The sequence below is a fragment of the Physella acuta genome, unplaced genomic scaffold, assembly GCF_028476545.2.
Source record: "Physella acuta isolate Inbredline_101_S28 unplaced genomic scaffold, ASM2847654v3 ptg001953l, whole genome shotgun sequence".
NCBI lineage: Eukaryota > Metazoa > Mollusca > Gastropoda > Physidae > Physella > Physella acuta.
In genome coordinates, this window is record NW_026733458.1 from 26,881 (window position 1) to 37,546 (window position 10,666).

Genomic DNA, 10,666 nt, shown 5'->3' on the forward strand with positions numbered 1-10,666 from the left:
TTAACCAAAACAAGATAACATAAGCTGCCAAGTTAACAAACCATGGCTCGCCGTTGTCCGATATGTAATGGCGTACGTATGAGAGGTCTGCAGAGAAACTCATGCACCCCCTCCCCCCAGCCCACTGAAATTAGTACCTACCCTTGAGCTGCTTGCTAAATCGAAGCATACGTTTATAATGTGGGTTGAGTTAAGCCAAAAGAAAAATAGTAAAGGTTAGAGCTCCGATTTTAATAGTTGGGCCAATGATCTCAAACTCAAGCCCTGATAGTTCATTGTTCAAATGTTTTGTTGGTCGCATTATTGAACAATTTAGATGGCTCTGATGAATATTCCTATATAGCTCAGTGTTTTTCTCAACTTGACCCTGTTTGTCTCAACTTGACACCATATCCAGTGTTTCTTTCAGACTTTTTTCTCCGGGATACGCACTTGAAATTTTCAGGGGGGGGGGGCGGTAGACTTTCTTCGGGGGGGGGGGGGGGGGGGGGGGGTGGCGGACACTGTTAAAAGTATATATTTTATATATATAAATAAAATTCATTTCGTTCGGAAGGGGGGGGGGCGGTAAAATTTTATCGGGGGGGGGGGGCGAAGAGATGCCTGGAAGAAACTCTGACCATATATGTCACCTTGACCTTGTTTGTCTCACCTTGACCCTTCTTGTCTCACCTTAACCCTATCTGTCGTATTTTGACCCCCATATCTGTCTTACATTGACACCGTACCTGTCTCGCTTTAAAACCATGTCTATCTCACCTTGACCCTGTTTGTATCACCTTGACCCTGTCTATCTCACCTTGACCCCATTGTGAGTCTCACACTCAGTGGAAGAGAAACTTATTCTCACTGATCCATCCTAATTTGACCAGCCTAGTCTCTCTAACCCTAGTGTAAACAAACAGCAAACACGCTCAAGTCAAAATGTTGAGACTGTTCGCTTTATTCTTGTCAGCTTGATTTACCGCACAATAAAGTTCAGGGGGAGTAGCCGTACCGCAGTTTTTCAATTTAAAGCGACGAGGATTTAAGTTCTACGTGACTCAAGCCAAGAAAACATAAATCCTGAATCCTAGTAGTACTAGGCCTAAGTCATATATTATTATAATCTCTTAGTCAAGGTATGTGCAAATCATAACGCATCTTTCAACTACCCCCCCCCCCTTTCAAACAAAGTCCTGATCTGGAAAATTACCAAGCAGAAAGTGGGAAAAACTAATTTAATTTTTTCGCATGAAACAATGCTTCTAAAAATCTGTAGACTGTTAACCTTTCCCAATACTCTTGTAATAAAAAGTTGTTTTTAAGAAAGCAATCAAAGGGAAGTAACCATGACAATACATGATAATATAAATTACGTCCCTTTGAATCTCACGCAATCTACATCTAGGTTTAAACACGTTTTAAAAAAAAAGTCTCGAAATCATTTTCATACCTGATAACTTTTTTTTACCTACAATTACCTATTTTAAGTGTTTAGAGTATTTAAAAAAAAACTACGATCGATTTTTATAAACAAACAACATAATCTGACAAACTAACAAGGCAAATACACTTAGGACAAACAGAACTTTTTACAAAGATAATTCACCAGTCAATTTGTATGTCTTTTAAATATTTTAACTCAAGTTTAAACAAGTTTTTTATTTTTTTAGAAAATAAAAATAACATGATTTTAAAAATTAAACCAACACTTTTAAGGAGTATTTGATAGTGCTGCATGATGCACTTAAATGTTTCAGATAGCAAACTATAGGCAGTCATCATCCCAATCACAACTGAGTTCATGTCAACTTATTTGTAAAACAATATATCAAAACAATAACATGGATCATTTTCCAAGACTGCCAACAATACAAATTTTGAAACCAAAATTATTCAACATTTTAGAATGTAAACAGGTTGTAAACAATTATTGACCATTCTTGGATTTTGAACATTCAAAAACTCATATGACAAAATAGATAAAATAACTGATAATTCTTGAATTGTTTTACATAAAAATTAAACCATATGCCAACAATATATTTTTAGCAGCTTAATTAAAGTATAAACTGTAAATATTCAATAACATATATATAAAACATTCAAACAAAACGAGTTTAGTTTTAAATATAAACTTTAATAAACATTAAATTTGATATTGTAAAAATGATCTTGGGTATTAAAACCTTGTAGTTTTAAGTTCTGTTTTTTTACCAATGTCATGTTTGTGACTTGTGAATTATTATACAAACAATAGACAGGAAACAAGACTAAAGTTTTTGTAACAAATACCGTTGAAACCCCCTCGAGTGTAAATATGAGATATAGTCCAATAGAAAGTTGTATAACAGTATGGAAAGTTTGGCAGCAGTAGAGAATTAACACAGTTAAATATTATTTAAAGTTTAACATGGAAAAAACATTTTATAAAAATATAAAAAATAATACAAAAGTTATATATATATATTATAAAAGTATACAAGTAAAATAAAAAATACCTTCTTATCTGAGACTGTTGAATTCTGTTATTTGAATACAAGTCTCATTATAAAAATACCATATGTGATTAAACCACATCAAACATGACACCCATAAATTATTTTTAAGCATAATTAAATTATTTAATTTAAATACAAGCCTCCGTATGAGGAATAAACTTTAATAAAATAATTTGTAAACCTTTAAATTCCACCCAATTGTTATAAACGTATCTCATGTTTTCTATTTCAGTGCATAGAAGTCACAACAAAATCTTATGGAATGTAATCTTGAAGTCACAAAAAAACCTTAAGGAATGTAATCTTGAAGTAGATACACACTATCACACTATTAAACAGATCACTCTATTAAACAGATCACACTTTAAAACTGTATTAAAAATGAAAGACGGGTTGTCCATCCAAATAATCAGCCAAAGCTGTGAAGGGCGGGGCCGGCAGTTGATTGACAAGTGAATAGACAGCGCAGGTCTCTAGTGAGCAGGGTGTTGTGCGCCAGGCGTAGCGCAGGCCCCGCACCAGCTGACCCTGACCGCACACAGATGTCAGCAGCTCCAGCCTGGTCTTGCTGTACCTGAGGATACTTGTTGGCACCCACCAGGTTGTCTTGTAGGGCAGGGCGGCCGTACACAACAGCTGCAGACAAAATATTCAATGGAACAGATGGTTATCAGGATCTTATTTAGTGCTACAATATTTTTAAGTTGCTTAAAACTATGTCAACACATTTTTATTTCATAAGTATATCTACGTTTATTTAAAAAACAACACTTGAGTATTGCTAAAATAAGACACCTCTTAATTAATTGGGCTTAACCTTTTTTATGTCCTAAGCGTTCCATTAAAAAGTCAAAAAGACTTTTTCTCTATATAAAGATAACCTTTGGACCCGGCCGTCAGTAGGGGAGGTAAGCAGGGGGAGGGGAGGTAAGCAGAGTTCATCTGTTTTTGTGACATTTGGTCTTGGCATGTGAAGGGATAGTGTGGTCAGTTCTAAGCCCAACCACCTACACTTTCCCTAACATGAGTCAGGTACCCATAAGAGCTGAGTGAACTCAGGGACATCCTACATCCAAGGAGAATTACATAGCAAAAAATGTTTGTCTAAGGTCTCGAGTTCAGTGAATTATTTACTGTAGAGCCAAAAAAACCTGGTGCTCACCTCAAAACCTTCAGTGTTCCTAATGTCCAGTGTCCAGGTGTCGCCATAGTCCAGCACCAGACTGTTATTACTGGAGAGGGTACCAGAGACAGGAAATGGCCCTTGAAACAGCACAGGTCTGTTGTAGGCCACGCCCAGACCACTGAGGAACAGCCGGTTCCCAACTTGTTTCTTGTGTCTTGTGTGAACACTGGCTAAAACAAATTCTTCCATGGATACAAATGTAAACAAAATAACATTGTTGAACATTTTAAAAATTATCAACAATAAATAGACTTTTAGTACTTCTTTTCAATCACAGAAAATGTAAGAAGCCATTCTTTTACAAAACTCATGGATTACAATAATATTAGAATAAATGTATGTTTTTGTACATTATTTAGCAAGCAGACATAATCATTTTAAAGGGAATGTTGAATGGGGTTCCTCATAATCTTTTTTTTAAATAAAGAAATGAACTAAATCAGGAAACTGCAATTTAAGTGAAATTAAGTTAACTTTTGAAACCTGATGGTCCATGAGGCAAGTGAAGTAGAATTTGCCTGTTTTCGTGACCTTGGCATATGAAGGGATAGTGTGGTCAGCACTATGCCCAGCTGCCTTTACTTTCCCTAACGTGAGGCAAGAATTAACAAAACTAAAAAAAAAACGCAGATAAATACATTTTAAATTAACAGAGTAAAAGTAAATAGAGAAAATATTATCCAAAGCTGGGATAATCTGTAGCACAGAGTTAAAGATGATTTTTTTCATGTGAGGATTGCATCAGCATGAAATGTGAAAGCAATTCTTACGGTCCAGAAGGTGCATCAAAATCTGGCAGGTCCAGTGCCACAGCCATGAAGACTCGTTGCAGACGTTTGTTAGGGACTGTACCAAAGTCAGCCGTCTGGTGCCAGCGAATGTCCACATAAGTTGCGTCCTCATTGTTAGGGCCACTAGTGGACAGCTGCAGTAAAACATCATGAATTAAACATTTTATGGAAGTTGAATTTTTAGCAATGTCTGAAGTGATATATCACATATTGAAAGAGTAACCAAGATGACAAATGCAAAGAATATTTATAATATTAATTAATAAAAAACTACTTGATATTATTAATTTATGCAATATAAATATACTTGTGTTTTTTATTTAACTGTAAATTCATTCCCCCCAGAATAATCCCATTTATGGAAAAAAAAGAAATTTATCTTTCTCGTAAGGAAGTTTAATTTATCTCTTTCATACTTAACTCTTTGAATCCAGGAATTTTAAACAATATTATTCTTTAATGAATGTTTTTTAACGAGTTCCTGGTTCCTTTTAAGCTAAGATGTAATCTCATTGGCTTATTGACTGAACTCTCTTAAAATAAATAGTACCTAATATTATAAACAAAACACTAAATTCTACTATAAAAGCAAATAATCCACACAAGCAACCACTGGATTTGTTGACTGACTCAGATGTACCTGGACAAAGCCAAAAGGAAACAAGATGTCTGACTGGCCACTGGACGCCTTGTTAAAACTCAACCTCCAGTCATCAATCATGGCAGGGAATGTGCAGTTGTAACGGTTCAACATCACTGGATCTTGAGCATCACCTTCACCTGTAGTAAACTTATACAATTAAAACGCAACGAAAACTCAAATACAGCTTTTTTATTTTAATAGTTAACACAAAACTATAAGAGAGAAAATTTTATGGGTGTCAGAAGAAGGAATTATGATAAGGATTCAAGCCACATAATAGATAAAACTTTAAAAATAGTTTCTACTACCTTGGTACCATATGGCGCCATAGATTGTCATTCCCAGCATAGGGTAGATCATAGAGTTCCATAGCTCAGAGTTGTTCTGAGGTCCATTTATCAGCAGTTTATTCACTTCCTCACCATAGTTTCTGTTATTACAAATGGAATAATTCGTCACTAAAAGAACAGATGGATTTTAATTTAAATTGTAATAAAATAAAATTAATGAAAGTTATGGGTGAAAAGATAACGAGAGATGATAGAAGGTAAACTATTGCTAACTATAGGTAGGTTTGCGCTTTTTCTCACATGTTTACTTTGACGTACCTAGTATCTACCTTGGGGACTCCACACTTTTGTTTAGCCTTTGACGTACCTTGTTTCTACCTTGGGGACTCCACACTTTTGTTTAGCCTTTGACGTACCTTGTTTCTACCTTGGGGACTCCACACTTTTGTTTAGCCTTTGACGTACCTTGTTTCTACCTTGGGGACTCCACACTTTTGTTTAGCCTTTGATGTACCTTGTTTCTATCTTGGGCACTCCACACTTTTGTATAGCCTTTGACGTACCTTGTTTCTACCTTGGGGACTCCACACTTTTGTTTAGCCTTTGACGTACCTTGTTTCTACCTTGGGGACTCCACACTTTTGTTTAGCCTTTGACGTACCTTGTTTCTACCTTGGGGACTCCACACTTTTGTTTAGCCTTTGACGTACCTTGTTTCTACCTTGGGGACTCCACACTTTTGCAGGGCTTGAGGTGAAGACCAGGCCTCCACTGGTGTTCCGCCATAGTTGGTCCCAACCAGACCAATAGGGTAGCCAAGTTCTTCACTCAAAGCCTTACCGTACAGCCAGCAGACTGCTGAGAAATGGGCTATACTGGCTGTAAAAAAAAATATCACATTTTTTATGGCACAATGTTCTTTTTTGTTCTCTTTGAGAGGAAATTGTTTCCATCAACTTTAGTCAAACTGCTTTTTAAAAAAAAATTTTGTACATAATACCTAATCAATAGACCTACATAACTTAAAATCTTAAAAGAATGAGGGGAGATAAACATTTATTAAAAATAAAAAGTAAATAACCATGAAATACTAAAATCTTTGTTTTTGACTATCCATTTGGCTAACGGCTAAAATCAAAGACAAATATAAAAAACAAAAGTTTCCACACAGCGTTACCTAAATTTACACAAACAACTGCTTAAATATCTAAAAAAAATAAAACCTACTATTTAAAGGTGACGCCCAGCTCTGGTCAATACCAATTAAATCATTTAATGGCTTTGATGAAGACTGTCTGACCACATTCATAAAACGAACATTGGGATATTTGTGCGCGTTGGCTATTTCTTCTTCTCCACCAAACATCTGAAACCAAAAAAAATTATTTGTAGATAGGCCTATAAAGATAGACTTTCTTTAACTAAAGCTCTAAAGTACCACTGAAATACATACATAGTATCGAACATATGATGTAAGGAATTATGTTTCTCGTTACCATTATTGTAAAGTCACCCTGTAAAATAAATCAAACCACAAGCTGGTAAACCAAAATTGGAAATTGAAGGTGTTTATGGAAGTTATGTTATGAATATTGATGAGTGTTACCATCTCATTGCCTTATCAGTATTGTTAGCAAAGTCACAGGGTTTTTTATTACTGATTTAATTATGTTGCCATTATTAGCACCTTCAACATAGCCCCATTTATAAAAAAAAATTGTTATAAGAAAGTGTGCGAGCTATTTAGAATAATACACAACTTACCTGCTGGACTGCCCAGAACAGATCCAAACACAACTTACCTGCTGGACCATAAACTGCATGTTGCACTGACCAGAACAGATCCAAACACAACTTACCTGCTGGACCATAAACTGCATGTTGGACTGACCAGAACAGATCTAAACACAACTTACCTGTTGGACCATAAACTGCATGTTGAACTGACTGACCAGAACAGATCCCAACACAACTTACCTGCTGGACCATAAACTGCATGTTGGACTGACCACAACAGATCCCAACACAACTTACCTGCTGGACCATAAACTGCATGTTGGACTGACCACAACAGATCCAAACACAACTTACCTGTTGGACCATAAACTGCATGTTGGACTGACCAGAACAGATCCAAACATCCCCAAACAACACATCTTCCAAGACCAGAGAAACATTCTGTAAAGAGACTTTTACTGTGGTTGATTCATTGGTCTTGATAGGACCAAATGTCACAGTCCAAACAGCTGTGTCTGACCCTTCAGTCACAGTGCCAGACGAATTCATCACAGAACCTCCATAAGTTACCTGTTAAATAATTCAAATCATATTATATTTAGGATTTTCAGTGGTTAGATAAAACAAAATACAAGTGAGTAATAATAATTTGATAGACTTATCTTACAAACCATGTTTTATGTCTATTTTATGTGATATTTTAGAACAGATTGGATGAAAGGTTACTAATTTTATTTTTAAAATTCATTCAAAATGTATTAAAAACAGTGTTAATAGTTATGAAACAAAAAGTAATGTTCTTTAAGATAAGAACATTACTTGGGGTAGAATATAGCACAAATAAAACTTGGGTTTATTGCTTTAAGTTAAGTGTACAGAGTGATCAAACCTCAGTAGCCTACCTACCATAGCTGTGTAAAGTGTACTGTAAACCTCAGTAGCCTACCTACCCTAGCTGTGTAAAGTGTACAGAGTGATCAAACCTCAGTAGCCTACCTACCATAGCTGTGTAAAGTGTACTGTAAACCTCAGTAGCCTACCTACCATAGCTGTGTAAAGTGTACAGAGTGAACAAACCTCAGTAGCCTACCTACCATAGCTGTGTAAAGTGTACTGTAAACCTCAGTAGCCTACCTACCATAGCTGTGTAAAGTGTACTGTAAACCTCAGTAGCCTACCTACCATAGCTGTCACCAGATCCCCTATGTTAGACACCGGTGCGAACCCATAGATACTGGCTTGTTGTGGGGCCTGTTGGAGAACCATATGACTCTGGAAGTGTTTAGCCAATGAAAACACAGAAGCTGAACCAACCAATGCATGCTTAGTCTCTAGACCTGTACATCAAACAATGGCATTATAAGGCAAGCTGTCTTTAGAAAAAAATTTCATTAATTTAACATTTTCCCTATAAAACAACAGCAACAAAAGTTTAGTCTTGCGTTTACAAGTCGAAGTTATGGTATAAAAAAAAATGATGCCTTCAACAGTTTAACAAAAAAACGAATACACTTCTATATAAAAAAAATACTTACTTTTTCTCCCGATTGACATCTGTAAGACATCCAAAGCTGAGGCTAAACTCAGCCATGTCCAGATAACCACTGCAAATTTCAGCATTTCATTGGCTCTGTGATTAAACCATACTCTAGCTAAGTGAGGACTTACAGAATAGAGATTTACAAAAATTACCTAATATTCAATTTTTATAGTTGAGTGTAGAGAAGAGTATAAAAAATTAATAAATAAATAAATAAATAAATAAATAAATATATATATATATATATATATATATATATATATATATATATATATATATATATATATATATATATAGGCCCTATTATCCTATATATAATACGAGCCGACCCGCTGCGTATCATACGCCGCTATTTAGTTGTTTTTTTTTTTCTACTTTTCAGTAATTTATAATTTGTGAATTTGACAGTACCAATGCTGCCACTGAAAATATTTGCTTAAAAACACTAACCCCCCCCCCCCCCCCCCCACGTGAAAGCAGCCTCCTCTTAGTTACCTCCTCTAAATTTAAAATCATTTCAAACTAAATTATCTGCCCCTAATAGCCATCACCAAACCCGTCTCTATGATTGTAAAATGTAAACAGCGTGACCACAGCTCACCAGACAATGTGGGGGTGGGGTGGGGGTGGTAGTGATAGAGAGAAAGAGAGGGGACTGCAAGGAGGCGCTTGCAGCTTGTTTTCTAACGGCTCCCAGAAGAGAATTATATATATAGATAGCGAGTGTAGTGAACTGTAGTGTAAGACTGGTGAACTGTGGTCAGAGGCATAGCGAGGCAGGGGGCGGGGTGCAAACCGCACCAGGTGACACCATTTAGGGGAAGTGCCACCAAGACAAAAAATAGCAAAATATATAGAGAAAAATGATAATTCCACTATAATTAAGTGATTAATTAAAGTGTTAAATAGTCTTTTAAGAGGTGCAAAATCAAAAGTTTGAGAGGGGGGGGGGGGTGCAAATTGAAAGTTTGAGGGGGTGTGTAAATCAAAATTTGATGGGGGGGGGGGGGGGGGCGGGGTGCAAATCAAAATTTTGTCCCCGGGAAGTTTAGCTACGCCTCTTGGGGTACCATCATTAAGTGCCGCACCGGGTGACACCCGACCTCGCTACGCCACTGACTGTGGTGCAGTTAAGCATAGGCTTATAATATTAGATTTAATAAAAAGGCCATCCTAACTAGATCTATATTGATATTATATTTTATACCTAATAGGTCCTATTCATTGTTTATAACTTGACTAGAGAACTAGCTAGTAGAATAGTTGAGAACTTGAGTGTCACAAAATATAAGGATTCTAGTCTAGAGCTAGAATAGAATTGAATAGATGTGATGTTAATAATATTGTTATTAATCTTGCTCTAGACTAGACGGTAGCAGAGTTTCTTCCAGGCATCTCTTCGGGGGGGCATAGCCCCCCCAAAAATTTTTTACCGCCCCCCCCCCCCCCCCCCCCGAACGAAATTTATATAGAAAATATATACTTTTAACAGTGTCCGACCCCCCCGAAGAAAGTTTACCGGCCCCCCCCCCCCCCCCCCCGAAGATTTCAAGTGCCCCCCCCCCCCCGGATGAAAAAAAGTCTGGAAGAAACACTGGACGGTAGTAAACTTGACCATAGTGTCCATAGTCACAGTCAGCCACAGATTTATTGTTATTTATTTAAAATTATTATTTATTCATACTATGATTTCATAGACTGTCACTATAGAATTAGATAGACATTAGACATGGACGATTGGACGGTCATGACCCGCGACGGTGTGGTGATTATTTGAGTAAATCCCCATCAGTAAATTACTTAATTTATCTAATATGTAGTCTAGATCTAGTCCATGTCTGGTCAGTGTAGTTAGGGCGATCTAACTTATACTAGATCTAAATCTAGATCTATATCATATCAGAATCTAATCTGTTATCAAATGATCTAGTCGAGTGTTTTGGTCCTATCGTTACACTTACACTATCGAATGCTAGGTGGTCATGTGATTAGATCA

The 10,666-nt window shown here is 36.4% G+C and overlaps 1 protein-coding gene across 9 annotated transcripts; it reads right to left on the bottom strand.

The window, feature by feature from the left end:
- Nucleotides 1-2,101: 2,101 nt before the first annotated feature.
- LOC131931374 (sialate O-acetylesterase-like) lies at nt 2,102-10,659 on the bottom strand. Of its 9 annotated transcripts, none has more exons than XM_059288167.1 (11): nt 10,632-10,659; nt 8,666-8,793; nt 8,313-8,467; nt 7,485-7,700; nt 6,621-6,759; nt 6,104-6,272; nt 5,412-5,533; nt 5,101-5,240; nt 4,440-4,594; nt 3,646-3,835; nt 2,102-3,119 (listed from the first exon to the last, which is right to left on the bottom strand). In XM_059288167.1, exons 2-11 carry the CDS (start codon nt 8,748-8,750, stop codon nt 2,859-2,861), a joined length of 1,632 nt encoding a protein of 543 aa, XP_059144150.1. In that variant the 5' UTR covers nt 8,751-8,793; nt 10,632-10,659; the 3' UTR covers nt 2,102-2,858. The 9 variants fall into 9 exon arrangements, with proteins under 9 accessions (XP_059144150.1, XP_059144152.1, XP_059144153.1 ...); XM_059288169.1 differs by having other exon boundaries at nt 8,666-8,760; nt 10,632-10,656; XM_059288170.1 differs by lacking the exon at nt 10,632-10,659 and adding an exon at nt 10,471-10,622 and having other exon boundaries at nt 8,666-8,760.
- Nucleotides 10,660-10,666: the final 7 nt, after the last annotated feature.